The sequence below is a fragment of the Macrotis lagotis genome, chromosome 7, assembly GCF_037893015.1.
Source record: "Macrotis lagotis isolate mMagLag1 chromosome 7, bilby.v1.9.chrom.fasta, whole genome shotgun sequence".
NCBI lineage: Eukaryota > Metazoa > Chordata > Mammalia > Peramelemorphia > Peramelidae > Macrotis > Macrotis lagotis.
The window spans coordinates 214,819,271-214,838,787 of record NC_133664.1 but is presented as its reverse complement, the minus strand read 5'-3'; the positions used below and the strand labels follow the sequence as shown (position 1 = coordinate 214,838,787).

The window sequence follows — 19,517 nt, the reverse complement described above, 5'->3', positions numbered from 1 at the left end:
TTCATGGTATTTAGGAACTGTGATGATGACATTTTTTGGCTGATAGCCACATTACCCTTACTACTCTGTGCCATTATTACCAGTTCTCCTATTTCTCCGGATGACAATTATGAATTGATTCCACAGAAGAGACATTTTTCTTTTTCTAAATAGGCTCCACCATAATGCAATCTCAGAGATTTTCTTCTACTATGCCTAAATTTCTTGAGTCATTCTTCTTCTAACATGGACACAGCGCTTATCTCTTTCAATTACAATATGGTTATGACTGCCCACACTTCTTCCTCTATATCAAGTCTATGCTTTTACTCACTCCCGAACCGGGAAGAGTTCCTTTACAACAGAACCGCATGCACACACACATACAAACACACACACTAACACACAATCACACGCAGAAACTCAGAACAACTTAAAGACACACATACACAAACACACACACACACACACACACACACTCACACAGAGAGACAATCATAAAACACACGTGCAGACACATAGGCAGGGAAGGAAAAGCTCGTTGGCAAACACCCCCTCACAGAAATCCACCAATGCACATTTCGTGCACTTAAATTGAAACAAGCTGATGCGAGATCTCAGAAAAGTCTTCCCATATGACTCTTGTCCTAATTTCTGCAGGCACCAAAGGATCATCCTCGGTGACAATTGAAAATTCCAGAAATCCAGGCCAAGGTAAGATACCAGGCTGTGACCCCAGCTTTCCCATATGTTATTCCCACCTAAAAACTCATTGCTTACCAAAAACTATATTTCTTACCACGTGACACATACGATGGTCGCTCAGGTCATGTAGATACAGGGAACTCAAAGTCCACTGAGATAGGGCCCTCATTAACAATGGCTTACAGTGTATCTCAGAACCAAATTGACATCTTAATTTTCTGCTAATTCATGGTGGTACAAGAGTATCAACTTCAGTGACAAATGAGAATTCCAAAAGTCCAACTTATGGTAATTAGGCAATGATTAATTAATGGCTTTCTAAGAGGCAATTTGAATATCAGGGCACACGCAGAATAGGGATGCTCTGGTCATAGAGAGACACGGAATTCTCAGGAAACTGATATACACACCGAATTGTCATACCTCTTCCTGAACTAGTTGACCATTGTATACCTTGCCTCTTATTTTCAGTATCCACTCTGACTGCAGGAAGCAGTCGAACCATTAGTACTGTATCCACAACAATCGGAGGCTCATCACCAGGGACCAGTACTTCTATTGGGGTCAATGAAGGTGAGTGGCATTACAGACATCACATCCTCAGGGTAAACAGGAGCTATTGTTCCTCTGATTTTGGATAAAACCTCAGTCATTGGAATATTTTCTGAAAGAATACTCACATTTCTGCTTGATATTCGAGTCAAGTGCCTTAAATGCTCCAGGCCCCTTCCATGGCAAGTGCTAAATTCAATGGAGAACATCACTCTCATTTTGTTCAAGTCACATAACCCTTTCCTTGGGCAATGGGCCCTTCCCTGAAGATAAAAATGTGCTGGACAGCATTGAAGGAGACCTTCATTAGGGAAAGTGGTGATTGCATTTTGTTGTTTGATATCAAGCATGTCTTTGATTCTCAGAGCCATTACTGGCAGTTCTTCTATTTCTGCAGTGGATGATAACATTTTGATTCCCCAGAGGAAACGTTTTTCTCTTTTGAAATACGCCCCACATAACTGAAGACTCTGAGCTTTTTGTCCTTCTCTGTCGAAATTTGGAGACTCATTCTTCCTTTTCCTTCTTCACATGGACACTCTCTGGCAATCTCCATACGATTGTAACTGCCCGCACTTCTATCTCTGCTTCAGGTGTATGCTTTTCTTCAATCCTTCAATGGAAAGAAGTGTCTGTAATCAGAACCCCATACAAAAACAGACACACACACACAAACACTAACAAAAACACGATCAAATACAGACACCACACAAATACACAGACACACAATCACACAAATACTGACACCAAAATCAAAAGCAAATGCTGAGTAAGTTAACAAAAATACATGGGCAGTCATGCCTTCACAGAAAAGCACAAACACACATGGAGTCCACTTGATTTGAGACCAGCTGATGTGAGTTCTCAGAACAATCTTCCCATAGGACTCTTGGGCTTATTTCTGCAGGCACAAGAGGATCATCCTCGGTGACAATTGACAATTCCAGAAATCCAGACCAAGGTAAATTTGCAAGCCTTCACTCAAACTCTCCTATTTTTTGTTCCCATCTAAAAACTTAAGTATAAATGAGAGTCATGTTGATTATCAAGGCACACATACGAAGGTTGCTCAGGTCAGGTAGACACAGAGACGTCAAAAGTCCACTGCGATCCGTCCCTCGTCGGAAGCCTTACAGGGTAACTCAGAACCAACATAACATCAGAATTTTGCGCCAATTATTGCAGGCACAAGGGGATCAACTTCAGGGACTGATGACAATTCGCAAAGTCCAGACCAAGGCAATTATGCAAGCATAAACTGAAGGCTTTTTGAGAGGCAATTTCTTTAGCAGGCCACATGCAGCATAAGGCTGCACTCAAAGAATTCTGAGTAATCTGAGATACACACCGAATGGTCTTACCTGTTTCTGAACTAGTGTGCCATTGCATGCCTTGTTTCTTATTTTCAGAAGCCACGCTGGCACCAGGAAGCAGTCGAACCAATAGAGCTGTATCCACCACAATCGGAGGGTCGTCACCAGGGACCACTAGTCCCAGTGGTGTCAATGAAGGTGAGTGTCATATTTTACATGTCATCGTGAGGGCAAAGAGCACATCTCGTTCCTCTGTCTTAAGATAAAACCTCAGTCATGGGAGCACATCATGCAAGAATATTCACATTTTTTGCAGAAGCCACGCTGGCACCAGGAAGCAGTCGAACCAATAGAGCTGTATCCACCACGATCGGAGGGTCTTCACCAGGGACCAGTAGTCCCAGTGGTGTCAATGAAGGTGAGTGGCATTATTTACCTCTCATCGTCAGGGCAAAGAGCAGATCTTCTTCCTCTGTCTTAAGATAAAACCTCAGTCATGGGAGCACTTCATGCAAGAATATTCACATTTCTGCTTTATATTCGAGTCAATTGTCTGATATGCTGTAGGCTCCTAGAAAGGCAACAGCTAAACTCAATGGAGCACATCAGAGTCTTTTTGCCCAGTTTAAAAATCTGTGTCCTTGATAGGCAATGGAATATTCCCTGAGAGAAGGAAAAATCTGGACAGACTTAAAGGAGACCTTCATGGTATTTAGGAACTGTGATGATGACATTTTTTGGCTGATAGCCACATTACCCTTACTACTCTGTGCCATTATTACCAGTTCTCCTATTTCTCCGGATGACAATTATGAATTGATTCCACAGAAGAGACATTTTTCTTTTTCTAAATAGGCTCCACCATAATGCAATCTCAGAGATTTTCTTCTACTATGCCTAAATTTCTTGAGTCATTCTTCTTCTAACATGGACACAGGGCTTATCTCTTTCAATTAGAATATGGTTATGACTGCCTACACTTCTTCCTCTATATCAAGTCTATGCTTTTACTCACTCCCGAACCGGGAAGAGTTCCTTTACAACAGAACCGCATGCACACACACATACACACACACACACTAACACACAATCACACGCAAAAACTCAGAACAACTTAAAGACACACATACACAAACACACACACACACACACTCACACAGAGAGACAATCATAAAACACACGTGCAGACACATAGGCAGGGAAGGAAAAGCTCATTGGCAAACACCCCCTCACAGAAATCCACCAATGCACATTTCGTGCACTTAAATTGAAACAAGCTGACGTGAGATCTCAGAAAAGTCTTCCCATATGACTCTTGTCCTAATTTCTGCAGGCACCAAAGCATCATCCTCGGTGACAATTGAAAATTCCAGAAATCCAGGCCAAGGTAAGATACCAGGCTGTGACCCCAGCTTTCCCATATGTTATTCCCACCTAAAAACTCATTGCTTACCAAAAACTATATTTCTTACCAAGTGACACATAAGATGGTCGCTCAGGTCATGTAGAGGAAGGGAACACAAAGTCCACTGAGATAGGTCCCTCATTAACAATGGCTTACAGTGTATCTCAGAACCAAATTGACATCTTAATTTTCTGCTAATTCATGGTGGTACAAGAGTATCAACTTCAGTGACAAATGACAATTCCAAAAGTCCAACCTACGGTAATTAGGCAAGGATTAATTAATGGCTTTCTAAGAGGCAATTTGAATACCAGGGCACACGCAGAATAGGGATGCTCTGGTCATATAGAGACAAGGAATTCTCAGGAAACTGATATACACACCGAATTGTCATACCTCTTCCTGAACTAGTTGACCATTATATACCTTGCCTCTTATTTTCAGTATCCACTCTGACAGCAGGAAGCAGTCGAACCATTAGAACTGTATCCACCACAATCGGAGGCTCATCACCAGGGACCAGTACTTCTATTGGGGTCAATGAAGGTGAGTGGCATTACAGACATCACATCCTCAGGGTAAACAGGAGCTATTGTTCCTCTGATTTTGGATAAAACCTCAGTCATTGGAATATTTTGTGCAAGAATACTCACATTTCTGCTTGATATTCGAGTCAAGTGCCTTAAATGCTCTACGCCCCTTCCATGGCAAGTGCTAAACTCAATGGAGCCCATCACTGTCATTTTGGTCAAGTCACATAACCCTTTCCTTGGGCAATGGGCCCTTCCCTGAAGCTAAAAATATGCTGGACAGCATTGAAGGAGACCTTCATTAGGGAAAGTGGTGATTGCATTTTGTTGTTTGATATCAAGCATGTCTTTGATTCTCAGAGCCATTACTGGCAGTTCTTCTATTTCTGCAGTGGATGATAACATTTTGATTCCCCAGAGGAAACGTTTTTCTCTTTTGAAATAGGCCCCACATAACTGAAGTCTCTGAGCTTTTTGTCCTTCTCTGTCGAAATTTGGAGACTCAGTCTTCCTTTTCCTTCTTCACGTGGACACTCTCTGGCAATCTCCATACGATTGTAACTGCCCGCACTTCTATCTCTGCTTCACGTGTATGCTTTTCTTCAATCCTTCAATGGAAAGAAGTGTCTGTAATCAGAACCCCATACAAAAACAGACACACACACACAAACACTAACAAAAACACGATCAAATACAGACACCACACAAACACACAGACACACAGTCACACAAATACTGACACCAAAATCAAAAGCAAATGCTGAGTAAGTTAACAAAAATACATGGGCAGGCATGCCTTCACAGAAAAGCACAAACACACATGGAGTCCACTTGATTTGAGACCAGCTGATGTGAGTTCTCAGAACAATCTTCCCATAGGACTCTTGGGCTTATTTCTGCAGGCACAAGAGGATCATCCTCGGTGACAATTGACAATTCCAGAAATCCAGACCAAGGTAAATTTGCAAGCCTTCACTCAAACTCTCCTATTTTTTGGTTCCCATCTAAAAACTTAAGTATAAATGAGAGTCATGTTGATTATCAAGGCACACATACGATGGTCGCTCAGGTCATGTAGAGGAAGGGAACTCAAAGTCCACTGAGATAGGTCCCTCATTAACAATGGCTTACAGTGTATCTCAGAACCAAATTGACATCTTAATTTTCTGCTAATTCATGGTGGTACAAGAGTATCAACTTCAGTGACAAATGACAATTCCAAAAGTCCAACCTACGGTAATTAGGCAAGGATTAATTAATGGCTTTCTAAGAGGCAATTTGAATACCAGGGCACACGCAGAATAGGGATGCTCTGGTCATATAGAGACAAGGAATTCTCAGGAAACTGATATACACACCGAATTGTCATACCTCTTCCTGAACTAGTTGACCATTGTATACCTTGCCTCTTATTTTCAGTATCCACTCTGACAGCAGGAAGCAGTCGAACCATTAGAACTGTATCCACCACAATCGGAGGCTCATCACCAGGGACCAGTACTTCTATTGGGGTCAATGAAGGTGAGTGGCATTACAGACATCACATCCTCAGGGTAAACAGGAGCTATTGTTCCTCTGATTTTGGATAAAACCTCAGTCATTGGAATATTTTCTGAAAGAATACTCACATTTCTGCTTGATATTCGAGTCAAGTGCCTTAAATGCTCTACGCCCCTTCCATGGCAAGTGCTAAACTCAATGGAGCCCATCACTGTCATTTTGGTCAAGTCACATAACCCTTTCCTTCGGCAATGGGCCCTTCCCTGAAGCTAAAAATATGCTGGACAGCATTGAAGGAGACCTTCATTAGGGAAAGTGGTGATTGCATTTTATTGTTTGATATCAAGCATGTCTTTGATTCTCAGAGCCATTACTGGCAGTTCTTCTATTTCTGCAGTGGATGATAACATTTTGATTCCCCAGAGGAAACGTTTTTCTCTTTTGAAATAGGCCCCACATAACTGAAGTCTCTGAGCTTTTTCTCCTTCTCTGTCGAAATTTGGAGACTCATTCTTCCTTTTCCTTCTTCACATGGACACTCTCTGGCAATCTCCATACGATTGTAACTGCCCGCACTTCTATCTCTGCTTCAGGTGTATGCTTTTCTTCAATCCTTCAATGGAAAGAAGTGTTGTAATCAGAACCCCATACAAAAACAGACACACACACACACACACACACACACTAACACAAACACGATCAAATACAAACACCACACAAACACACAGACACACAGTCACACAAATACTGACACCAAAATGAAAAGCAAATGCTGAGTAAGTTACCAAAATACATGGGCAGTCATGCCTTCACAGAAAAGCAAGAACACACATGGAGTCCACTTGATTTGAGACCAGCTGATGTGAGTTCTCAGAACAATCTTCCCATAGGACTCTTGGGCTTATTTCTGCAGGCACAAGAGGATCATCCTCGGTGACAATTGACAATTCCAGAAATCCAGACCAAGGTAAATTTGCAAGCCTTCACTCAAACTCTCCTATTTTTTGTTCCCATCTAAAAACTTAAGTATAAATGAGAGTCATGTTGATTATCAAGGCACACATACGAAGGTTGCTCAGGTCAGGTAGACACAGAGACGTCAAAAGTCCACTGCGATCCGTCCCTCGTCGGAAGCCTTACAGGGTAACTCAGAACCAACATAACATCAGAATTTTGCGCCAATTATTGCAGGCACAAGGGGATCAACTTCAGGGACTGATGACAATTCGCAAAGTCCAGACCAAGGCAATTATGCAAGCATAAACTGAAGGCTTTTTGAGAGGCAATTTCTTTAGCAGGCCACATGCAGCATAAGTCTGCACTCAAAGAATTCTGAGTAATCTGAGATACACACCGAATGGTCTTACCTGTTTCTGAACTAGTGTGCCATTGCATGCCTTGTTTCTTATTTTCAGAAGCCACGCTGGCACCAGGAAGCAGTCGAACCAATAGAGCTGTATCCACCACAATCGGAGGGTCGTCACCAGGGACCACTAGTCCCAGTGGTGTCAATGAAGGTGAGTGTCATATTTTACATGTCATCGTGAGGGCAAAGAGCACATCTCGTTCCTCTGTCTTAAGATAAAACCTCAGTCATGGGAGCACATCATGCAAGAATATTCACATTTCTTGCAGAAGCCACGCTGGCACCAGGAAGCAGTCGAACCAATAGAGCTGTATCCACCACGATCGGAGGGTCTTCACCAGGGACCAGTAGTCCCAGTGGTGTCAATGAAGGTGAGTGGCATTATTTACCTCTCATCGTCAGGGCAAAGAGCAGATCTTCTTCCTCTGTCTTAAGATAAAACCTCAGTCATGGGAGCATTTCATGCAAGAATATTCACATTTCTGCTTTATATTCGAGTCAATTGTCTGATATGCTGTAGGCTCCTAGAAAGGCAACAGCTAAACTCAATGGAGCACATCAGAGTCTTTTTGCCCAGTTTAAAAATCTGTCTCCTTGATAGGCAATGGAATATTCCCTGAGAGAAGGAAAAATCTGGACAGACTTAAAGGAGACCTTCATGGTATTTAGGAACTGTGATGATGACATTTTTTGGCTGATAGCCACATTACCCTTACTACTCTGTGCCATTATTACCAGTTCTCCTATTTCTCCGGATGACAATTATGAATTGATTCCACAGAAGAGACATTTTTCTTTTTCTAAATAGGCTCCACCATAATGCAATCTCAGAGATTTTCTTCTACTATGCCTAAATTTCTTGAGTCATTCTTCTTCTAACATGGACACAGCGCTTATCTCTTTCAATTACAATATGGTTATGACTGCCCACACTTCTTCCTCTATATCAAGTCTATGCTTTTACTCACTCCCGAACCGGGAAGAGTTCCTTTACAACAGAACCGCATGCACACACACATACAAACACACACACTAACACACAATCACACGCAGAAACTCAGAACAACTTAAAGACACACATACACAAACACACACACACACACACACTCACACAGAGAGACAATCATAAAACACACGTGCAGACACATAGGCAGGGAAGGAAAAGCTCGTTGGCAAACACCCCCTCACAGAAATCCACCAATGCACATTTCGTGCACTTAAATTGAAACATGCTGATGCGAGATCTCAGAAAAGTCTTCCCATATGACTCTTGTCCTAATTTCTGCAGGCACCAAAGGATCATCCTCGGTGACAATTGAAAATTCCAGAAATCCAGGCCAAGGTAAGATACCAGGCTGTGACCCCAGCTTTCCCATATGTTATTCCCACCTAAAAACTCATTGCTTACCAAAAACTATATTTCTTACCAAGTGACACATACGATGGTCGCTCAGGTCATGTAGAGGAAGGGAACTCAAAGTCCACTGAGATAGGTCCCTCATTAACAATGGCTTACAGTGTATCTCAGAACCAAATTGACATCCTAATTTTCTGCTAATTCATGGTGGTACAAGAGTATCAACTTCAGTGACAAATGACAATTCCAAAAGTCCAACCTACGGTAATTAGGCAAGGATTAATTAATGGCTTTCTAAGAGGCAATTTGAATACCAGGGCACACGCAGAATAGGGATGCTCTGGTCATATAGAGACAAGGAATTCTCAGGAAACTGATATACACACCGAATTGTCATACCTCTTCCTGAACTAGTTGACCATTGTATACCTTGCCTCTTATTTTCAGTATCCACTCTGACAGCAGGAAGCAGTCGAACCATTAGTACTGTATCCACAACAATCAGAGGCTCATCACCAGGGACCAGTACTTCTATTGGGGTCAATGAAGGTGAGTGGCATTACAGACATCACATCCTCAGGGTAAACAGGAGGTATTGTTCCTCTGATTTTGGATAAAACCTCAGTCATTGGAATATTTTGTGCAAGAATACTCACATTTCTGCTTGATATTCAAGTCAAGTGCCTTAAATGCTCCAGGCCCCTTCCATGGCAAGTGCTAAATTCAATGGAGAACATCACTCTCATTTTGTTCAAGTCACATAACCCTTTCCTTGGGCAATGGGCCCTTCCCTGAAGCTAAAAATATGCTGGACAGCATTGAAGGAGACCTTCATTAGGGAAAGTGGTGATTGCATTTTATTGTTTGATATCAAGCATGTCTTTGATTCTCAGAGCCATTACTGGCAGTTCTTCTATTTCTGCAGTGGATGATAACATTTTGATTCCCCAGAGGAAACGTTTTTCTCTTTTGAAATACGCCCCACATAACTGAAGTCTCTGAGCTTTTTGTCCTTCTCTGTCGAAATTTGGAGACTCATTCTTCCTTTTCCTTCTTCACATGGACACTCTCTGGCAATCTCCATATGATTGTAACTGCCCGCACTTCTATCTCTGCTTCAGGTGTATGCTTTTCTTCAATCCTTCAATGGAAAGAAGTGTCTGTAATCAGAACCCCATACAAAAACAGACACACACACACAAACACTAACAAAAACACGATCAAATACAGACACCACACAAATACACAGACACGCAATCACACAAATACTGACATCAAAAGCAAATGCTGAGTAAGTTAACAAAAATACATGGGCAGGCATGCCTTCACAGAAAAGCACAAACACACATGGAGTCCACTTGATTTGAGACCAGCTGATGTGAGTTCTCAGAACAATCTTCCCATAGGTCTCTTGGGCTTATTTCTGCAGGCACAAGAGGATCATCCTCGGTGACAATTGACAATTCCAGAAATCCAGACCAAGGTAAATTTGCAAGCCTTCACTCAAACTCTCCTATTTTTTGTTCCCATCTAAAAACTTAAGTATAAATGAGAGTCATGTTGATTATCAAGGCACACATACGAAGGTTGCTCAGGTCAGGTAGACACAGAGACTTCAAAAGTCCACTGCGATCCGTCCCTCGTCGGAAGCCTTACAGGTTAACTCAGAACCAACATAACATCAGAATTTTGCGCCAATTATTGCAGGCACAAGGGGATCAACTTCAGGGACTGATGACAATTCGCAAAGTCCAGACCAAGGCAATTATGCAAGCATAAACTGAAGGCTTTTTGAGAGGCAATTTCTTTAGCAGGCCACATGCAGCATAAGTCTGCACTCAAAGAATTCTGAGTAATCTGAGATACACACCGAATGGTCTTACCTGTTTCTGAACTAGTGTGCCATTGCATGCCTTGTTTCTTATTTTCAGAAGCCACGCTGGCACCAGGAAGCAGTCGAACCAATAGAGCTGTATCCACCACAATCGGAGGGTCGTCACCAGGGACCACTAGTCCCAGTGGTGTCAATGAAGGTGAGTGTCATATTTTACATGTCATCGTGAGGGCAAAGAGCACATCTCGTTCCTCTGTCTTAAGATAAAACCTCAGTCATGGGAGCACATCATGCAAGAATATTCACATTTCTTGCAGAAGCCACGCTGGCACCAGGAAGCAGTCGAACCAATAGAGCTGTATCCACCACGATCGGAGTGTCTTCACCAGGGACCAGTAGTCCCAGTGGTGTCAATGAAGGTGAGTGGCATTATTTACCTCTCATCGTCAGGGCAAAGAGCAGATCATCTTCCTCTGTCTTAAGATAAAACCTCAGTCATGGGAGCACTTCATGCAAGAATATTCACATTTCTGGCTTTATATTCGAGTCAATTGTCTGATATGCTGTAGGCTCCTAGAAAGGCAACAGCTAAACTCAATGGAGCACATCAGAGTCTTTTTGCCCTGTTTAAAAATCTATGTCCTTGATAGGCAATGGAATATTCCCTGAGAGAAGGAAAAATCTGGACAGACTTAAAGGAGACCTTCATGGTATTTAGGAACTGTGATGATGACATTTTTTGGCTGATAGCCACATTACCCTTACTACTCTGTGCCATTATTACCAGTTCTCCTATTTCTCCGGATGACAATTATGAATTGATTCCACAGAAGAGACATTTTTCTTTTTCTAAATAGGCTCCACCATAATGCAATCTCAGAGATTTTCTTCTACTATGCCTAAATTTCTTGAGTCATTCTTCTTCTAACATGGACACAGGGCTTATCTCTTTCAATTAAAATATGGTTATGACTGCCCACACTTCTTCCTCTATATCAAGTCTATGCTTTTACTCACTGCCGAACCGGGAAGAGTTCCTTTACAACAGAACCTCAAGCACACACACATACACACACACACACACACACACACACACACACACGCAAACACACAATCACACAATGACACGCAGAAACTCAGAAGAACTTAAAGACACGCATACACAAACACACACACACACACACACACACTCACAAAGAGAGACAATCATAAAACACACGCGAAGACACATAGGCAGGGAAGGAAAAGCTCGTTGGCAAACACCCCCTCACAGAAATCCACCATTGCACATTTCGGGCACTTAAATTGAAACAAGCTGATGCGAGATCTCAGACAATTATGACAATTATGATTTGATTCCACAGAAGAGACATTTTTCTTTTTCTAAATAGGCTCCACCATAATGCAATCTCAGAGATTTTCTTCTTCTATGCCTAAATTTCTTGAGTCATTCTTCTTTTAACATGGACACAGGGCCTATCTCTTTCAATATCAATAAGATTATAACTGCCCCTACTTCTTCCTCTACATCGATTCTATGCTTTTACCCACTCCATAACTGGGAAGAGTTTCTTTACATCAGAATTGCATGCACACACACACACACAGACACAAACACACAATCACACGCAGATACTCAGAACAACTGAAAGACACACATATACAAACACACACACACACACACACACACACAAGAGACACAATCATAAAACACATGCAAAGACACATACTCAGGGAAGGAAAAGCTCGTTGGTATGCATCCTCTCACAGAAATCCATCAATGCACATTTCGTGCACTTAAATTGAAACAAGCTGATGTGAGATCTCAGAAAAGTCTTCCCATATGACTCTTGTCTTAATTTCTGCAGGCACCAAAGAATCATCCTCGGTGACAATTGAAAATTCCAGAAATCCAGGCCAAGGTAACATACCAGGCTGTGACCCCAGCTTTCCCATATGTTATTTCCACCTAAAAACTCATTGCTTACCAAAGACTATATTGCTTACCAAGTCACACGTACGATGGTTGCTCACGTCATGCAGAGGAAGGGAACTCAAAGTCCACTGAGATAGGTCCCTCATTAACAATGGCTTACAGTGTATCTCAGAACCAAATTGACATCTTAATTTTCTACTAATTCTTGGTGGCACAACTGTATCAACTTCAGTGACAAATGACAATTCCAAACGTCCAGCCTACAGTAATTAGGCAAGCATTAACTAATGGCTCTCTAAGAGGTAATCTGACTACGAGGGCACACGTACAATAGGGATGCTCTGGTCATATAGAGACAAGGAATTCTCAGGAAACTGATGGACACGCCAAATTGTCATACCTCTGCCTGTACTAGTTCACCATTCTATGCCTTGCCTCTTATTTTCAGTATCCACTCTGACTGCAGGAAGCAGTCGAACCATTAGAACTGTATCCACCACAATCAGAGGCTCATCAACAGGGACCAGTACTTTTTTGGGGGTCAATGAAGGTGAGTGGCAATACAGACATCACATCCTCAGGGTAAACAGGATGTATTGTTCCTCTGTTTTTGGATAAAACCTCAGTCATTGGAATATTTTGTGCAAGAATACTCACATTTCTGCTTGATATTGGAGTCAATTGCCTTAAATGCTCTAGGCCCCTTCCATGGCAAGTGCTAAATGCAATGGAGCCCATCACTGTCATTTTGCCCAAGTCACATAACCATTTCCTTGGGCAATGGCCGCTTCCCTGAAGCTAAAAACATGCTGGACAGCATTGAAGAAGACCTTCATTAGGAACAGTGGTGATTGCATTTTGCTGCTTGATATCAAGAATATCTTTGATTCTCGGAGCCATTATTGGCAGTTCTTCTATTTCTGCAGAGGATGATAACATTTTGATTCCCCAGAGGAAACGTTTTTCTTTTTTGAAATAGGCCCCGCATAACTGAAGTCTCTGAGCTTTTGTCCTTCTCTGTCTAAATTTGGAGACTCATTCTTCCTTTTCCTTGTTCACATGGATACTCTCTGGCAATCTGCATACGATTGTAACTGCCCACACTTCTTTCTCTGCTTCAAGTGTATGCTTTTCCTCAATCCTTCAATGGAAAGAAGTATCTGTAATCAGAACCCCATACAAAAACAAACAGACACACACACACACACACACACACACACACACACACACACACACAAACAAACAGTCACATAGATAATGACACCAAAATCAAAAGCAAATGCTGAGTAAGATAACAAAAATACATGGGCAGGCATGCCTTCACAGAAAACCACAAACACACATGTAGTCCACTTGATTTCACACCAGCTGATGTGAGTTCTCAGAACAATCTTCCAATAGGACTCTTGTGCTTATTTCCGCAGGCACAAGAGGATCATCCTCGGCCACAATTGACAATTCCAGAAATCCAGACCAAGGTAAATTGGCAAGCCTTCACTCAAACTCTCCTATTTTTTGTTCCCATCTAAAAACTTAAGTATAAATGAGAGTCATATTGATTATCAAGGCACACATACGAAGGTTGCTCAGGTCAGGTAGACACAGAGATGTCAAAACTCCACTGCAATCCGTCCCTCGTCTGAAGCCTTACATGTTAACTCAGAACCAACATAACATCTGAATTTTGTGCCAATTATTGCAGGCACAAGAGGAACAACTTCAGGGACTGATGACAATTCGCAAAGTCCAGACCAAGGCAATTATGCAAGCATAAACTGAAGGCTTTTTGAGAGGAAATTTCTTTAGAAGGCCACATGCAGCATAAGGCTGCACTCAAAGAATTCTGAGTAATCTGAGATACACACCGAATGTTCTTACCTGTTTCTGAACTAGTGTGCCATTACATTCCTTGTTTCTTATTTTCAGAAGCCACGCTGGCACCAGGAAGCAGTCGAACCAATAGAGCTGTATCCACCACAATCGGAGGGTCGTCACCAGGGACCACTAGTCCCAGTGGTGTCAATGAAGGTGAGTGTCAAATTTTACATCTCATCGTGAGGGCAAAGAGCACGTTTCGTTCCTCTGTCTTAAGATAAAACCTCAGTCATGGGAGCACATCATGCAAGAATATTCACATTTCTTGCAGAAGCCACGCTGGCACCAGGAAGCAGTCGAACCAATAGAGCTGTATCCACCACGATCGGAGTGTCTTCACCAGGGACCAGTAGTCCCAGTGGTGTCAATGAAGGTGAGTGGAATTATTTACCTCTCATCGTCAGGGCAAAGAGCAGATCTTCTTCCTCTGTCTTAAGATAAAACCTCAGTCATGGGAGCACTTCATGCAAGAATATTCACATTTCTGGCTTTATATTCGAGTCAATTGTCTGATATGCTGTAGGCTCCTAGAAAGGCAACAGCTAAACTCAATGGAGCACATCAGAGTCTTTTTGCCCAGTTTAAATATCTGTGTCCTTGATAGACAATGCAATATTCCCTGAGAGAAGGAAAAATCTGGACAGACTTAAAGGAGACCTTCATGGAATTTAGGAACTGTGATGATGACATTTTTTGGCTGATAGCCACATTACCCTTACTACTCTGTGCCATTATTACCAGTTCTCCTATTTCTCCGGATGACAATTATGATTTGATTCCACAGAGGAGACATTTTTCTTTTTCTAAATAGGCTCCACCATTATGCAATCTCAGAGATTTTCTTCTTCTATGCCTAAATTTCTTGTGTCATTTTTCTTCTAACATGGACACAGGGCTTATCTCTTTCAATTTCAATATGGTTATGACTGCCACACTTCTTCCTCTACATCAAGTCTATGCTTTTACTCACTCCCGAACCGGGAAGAGTTCCTTTACAACAGAACCGCATGCACACACACATACACACACACAAACACACAATCACACACAGAAACTCAGAACAACTTAAAGACACACATACACAAACACACACATTCACACAGAGAGACAATCATAAAAAACACGCGAAGACACATAGGCAGGGAAGGAAAAGCTGGTTGGCATACATCCCCTCACAGAAATCCACCAACGCACATTGCGTTCACTTAAATTGAAACAAGCTGATGTGAGATCTCAGAAAAGCCTTCCCATATGACTCTTGTCCTAATTTCTGCAGGTACCACAGGATCTTCCTCAGTGACAATTGAAAATTCCAGAAATCCAGGCCAAGGTAATATACCAGGCTGTGACCCCAGCTTTCCCACTTGTAATTCCCACCTAAAAACTCATTGCTTACCAAAAACTGTATTGCTTAGCAAGTTACACATATGGTGGTCGCTCAGGTCATGTAGACGAAGGGAACTCAAAGTCCACTGAGATAGGTCCCTCATTAACAATGGCTTACTTGTATCTCAGAATCAACTTGACATCTTAATTTTCAGCTAATTCTTGGTGGCACAACTGTATCAACTTCAGTGACAAATGACAATTCCAAAAGTCCAGGTTATGGTAATTAGGCAGGCATTAACTAATGGCACACTAAGAGGCAATTTGATTGCCTGGGCACACACAGAATAGGGATGCTCTGGTCATATAGATATTAGGAATTCTAAGGAAACTGATATACACACTGAATTGTCATACCTCTTCCTGTACTAGTTGACCATTGTATACCTTGCCTCTTATTTTCAGTATCCACTCTGACTGCAGGAAGCAGTCGAACCATTAGAACTGTATCCACAACAATCGGAGGCTCATCACCAGGGACCAGTACTTCTATTGGGGTCAATGAAGGTGAGTGGAATTACAGACATCACATCCTCATGGTAAACAGGAGATCTTGTTCCTCTGTTTTTGGATAAAACCTCAGTCACTGGAAGACTTCGTGCAAGAATACTCACATTTCTGCTTGATATTCGAGTCAATTGCCTTAAATGCTCTAGGCCCCTTCCATGGCAAGTGCTAACCTCAATGGAGCCCATCACTGTCATTTTGCCCAAGTCACATAACCGTTTCCTTGGCCAATGGGCACTTCCCTGAAGCAAAAAAAAAAAAAATACTGCACAGCTTTGAAGGAGACCTTCATTAGGGAAAGTGGTGATTACATTTTGTTGGTTGATATCAAGAATGTCTTTGATTCTCGGAGCCATTATTTGCAGTTCTTCTATTTCTGCAGAGGATGATAATATTTTGATTCCCCAGAGCAAATGTTTTTCTTTTTTGAAATCGGCCCCACATAACTGAAGTCTCTGAGCTTTTGTCCTTCTCTGTCTAAATTTGGAGACTCATGCTTCCTTTTCCTTGGTCATATGGACACTCTCTGGCAATGTCCAAACTGATATATCTGCCCTCACTTCTATCTCTGCATCAAGTACATGCTTTTCCTCAATCCTTCAATGGAAAGAAGTTGGTTTATTCAGAACCCAATACACAAACACACACACACAGACACACAGACAAAAAGACAAACACAAAGAAATAGAGACCCCCACATAACACACAACCACACACACACACACACACACACACACACACACACACACACACACACTCACTCAGATACTGACGCCAAAAACAAAACCAAACACTGAATAAGAGAAGAAAAATCACATAGGCATGCATGCCTTCACAGAAAACCACAAACATCCATGTAGTCCACTTGATTTGAGACCAGCTGATGTGTGTTCTAAGAAGAATCTTCCCATATGACTCTTGTGTTAATTTCTGCAGGCACAAGAGAATCATCCTCAGTGACAATTGACAATTCCAGGAATCCAGACCAAGGTAACTTTGCAAGCCTTCACTCAAGCTCTACTACTTTTTGTTCCCATCTAAAAACTTAAGTATTCGTGAGAGGCATATTGATTATCAAGGTACACATGCGAAGGTTGCTCAGGGCAGGTAGACAGAGGGACCTCAAGTTCCACTGAGATAGGTCCGTCCTTGGGAATGCCTTTCAGGTTATGTCAGAAGCAACATAACATCTGAATTTTGTGCTAATTATTGCAAGCACAACAGGATAAACTTCTGGGCCTAATGACAATTCCCAAAGTCCAGACCAAGGTAATTATGCAAGCATTAATTAAAGGCTTTGTGAGAGGCAATTTCTTTACCAGGCCACAGGCAGCATAAAGTGCTCTGGGCATATAGACTCAAAGAATTCTAAGGAATCTGAGATACACACTGAATGGTCTTACCTGTTTCTGAACTAGTTTGCCCTTGCATGCCTTGCTTCTTATTTTCAGAAGCCACGATGGCTCCTGAAAGCAGTGGAACAAATAGAGTTGTATCCACCACAAATGGAAGATCATCACCAGGGACGAGTAGTCCTAGTGGAGTCAATGAAGGTGAGTGACATTATAGACATCTCATCTTCAGGGCAAACAGCAGATCTAGTTCCCCTGTCTTTGGATAAAACCTCAGTCATGGGAGCACCTCATGCAAGAATACTCACATTTCTGGTTGATATTCCAATTAATTCCCTCACATGCTCTAGGCTCCTTCAAAGGGAAGTGCTCAAATGAAATGAGTACATTAGTCTCATTTTCCCCAAGTTATATAGCTGTGTACTCGTTGGCCAATGGGCCATTTCCTGAGAGAAAGAGAAATCTGGACAGTATTTAAGGAGATCCTCATTGGATTTTGGAACTGCAATGATTTCATTTTATTGGCTGATAGCAAGAATGCCTTTGTTTCTCTCAGCCCTTATTGGTTGTTCACCTATCTCTTCAGTGGATTATTATATTTGGTTTCCTAAGAGGAGATATTTCTTTTTCTAAATAGTCCTCACATATTTACAGTATCCGAGCTTCTCTTCTTCTATTTCTATTTATTTTTACTCTTTCTTTCTCTCCCTTGGATGCAGGAGCAGCCTCTCTCAATGTCCAAAAGGAGGTAGCTGCCAAAACTTCTTCCTCAATATCATACCTAATCTTTTCATCAGTCCTCAACTGGGAGGCCTTTTCAATCCAAACCTCTCTCTCTCTCTCTCTCTCTCTCTCTCTCTCTCTCTCTCTCTCTCTCTCTCTCTCACACACACACACACACACACACACACACAGATATTCACAGAGACACATGAAGAGACAGACTATCACTCACAGGCACCAACACCTGGGCACATGTATGCAAAATGCTCCCCACTTGTTTTGAAACTGGCTTTTTAGTGGTCTCAGAACAGTCTTCCTATCTGAATTTCGTGCTAATTTTTTGTCCACAAGAGTATCATCTTCAGTGAAAAATCACAATTTCAGAAATACAAGTTAAGTTAATTTAGAGAGCAGTGGCTCAATATTTTCTTCTTGTTGTTGCCATGTAATAAATAAAGGCTCTTTGACAGGCATATTGCTTACCAAATCACATATAATGAATCTTCTGTGTTCAGGTAGGCATGTGGAACTCTGTTAGCTCACATAGATTCAGGCTTCAGATTGGCTTACAAGTGATCTCAGAACAATCTTCACAACTGAATTTTGTGCCAGTTCTTGTAGGCACCAGAGGATCAACTTTGGTGACAAATGACAATTCCAAAAATCCAGATTAAGTTACTTTGCTAGCTTTAACTAAAGGCTTTATGGGAGGAATAACGCTTACCAAGGCATACAAAATAAGGTTTCTCTGGTTGTGTATACCTATGGAACCCTAAGTCATATGAGATACACAAATTGTCATATCTCTTCTTCCACTAGTCAAGCATTGCATGCCTTTCTTCTTATTTTCAGAAGCCCTACTGATTCCAGGAATCAGTGGAACAAACAGACCTGTTACCATCACAATGGGCAAATTATCACCTGGGAGCAGTAGTTCCGGTGGAGTGACTGATGGTGAGTGCCATTTTAGACATCTTCAGTATCATTCCTTTTTCTTCTTTTCATTCAAGCTCTTGAAAAAAATATCAGTAATTTGGCCATTTCATTCAAGACTCTTAGGTCTGGATTATATGAAAGTAAACTGCCTTTTTTGCTCTTGGCTTCTTCAAGGGCAAAAGCTAAACTCAATGGAGCACATCACTTTCCTTTGGCAAATTTACATGATCATAGACCCAGTTTACCACTTGCCCCTTCACT

General features: G+C 41.8%; 1 protein-coding gene and 1 long non-coding RNA gene across 22 annotated transcripts in view; one reads left to right on the top strand and one right to left on the bottom strand.

Annotated features, from left to right (window-relative positions):
* The window catches only part of MUC19 (mucin 19, oligomeric), a 103,190-nt gene that overhangs the window by 65,716 nt on the left and 17,957 nt on the right, over window positions 1-19,517 (top strand). For 14 of the 21 annotated variants that reach the window (XM_074194827.1, XM_074194820.1, XM_074194816.1 and 11 more), the window contains 27 exons: window positions 640-693; window positions 1,156-1,257; window positions 2,144-2,197; window positions 2,646-2,747; window positions 2,866-2,967; window positions 3,883-3,936; window positions 4,399-4,500; window positions 5,387-5,440; window positions 5,904-6,005; window positions 6,898-6,951; window positions 7,400-7,501; window positions 7,620-7,721; window positions 8,639-8,692; window positions 9,155-9,256; window positions 10,137-10,190; window positions 10,639-10,740; window positions 10,859-10,960; window positions 12,410-12,463; window positions 12,926-13,027; window positions 13,902-13,955; window positions 14,404-14,505; window positions 14,624-14,725; window positions 15,629-15,682; window positions 16,144-16,245; window positions 17,182-17,235; window positions 17,697-17,798; window positions 19,173-19,274. In XM_074194827.1, coding sequence (XP_074050928.1) covers window positions 640-693; window positions 1,156-1,257; window positions 2,144-2,197; window positions 2,646-2,747; window positions 2,866-2,967; window positions 3,883-3,936; window positions 4,399-4,500; window positions 5,387-5,440; window positions 5,904-6,005; window positions 6,898-6,951; window positions 7,400-7,501; window positions 7,620-7,721; window positions 8,639-8,692; window positions 9,155-9,256; window positions 10,137-10,190; window positions 10,639-10,740; window positions 10,859-10,960; window positions 12,410-12,463; window positions 12,926-13,027; window positions 13,902-13,955; window positions 14,404-14,505; window positions 14,624-14,725; window positions 15,629-15,682; window positions 16,144-16,245; window positions 17,182-17,235; window positions 17,697-17,798; window positions 19,173-19,274 — 2,226 coding nt within the window. The remainder of the gene's footprint in view (window positions 1-639; window positions 694-1,155; window positions 1,258-2,143; window positions 2,198-2,645; window positions 2,748-2,865; window positions 2,968-3,882; window positions 3,937-4,398; window positions 4,501-5,386; window positions 5,441-5,903; window positions 6,006-6,897; window positions 6,952-7,399; window positions 7,502-7,619; window positions 7,722-8,638; window positions 8,693-9,154; window positions 9,257-10,136; window positions 10,191-10,638; window positions 10,741-10,858; window positions 10,961-12,409; window positions 12,464-12,925; window positions 13,028-13,901; window positions 13,956-14,403; window positions 14,506-14,623; window positions 14,726-15,628; window positions 15,683-16,143; window positions 16,246-17,181; window positions 17,236-17,696; window positions 17,799-19,172; window positions 19,275-19,517) is intronic. The other 7 variants (XM_074194815.1, XM_074194813.1, XM_074194814.1 and 4 more) reach the window with 7 other exon arrangements.
* On the bottom strand, window positions 6,622-19,365 carry LOC141493446 (uncharacterized). The gene is made up of 2 exons (XR_012470217.1): window positions 18,804-19,365; window positions 6,622-9,848 (listed from the first exon to the last, which is right to left on the bottom strand). It is a non-coding gene; the product is annotated as an uncharacterized LOC141493446 (long non-coding RNA).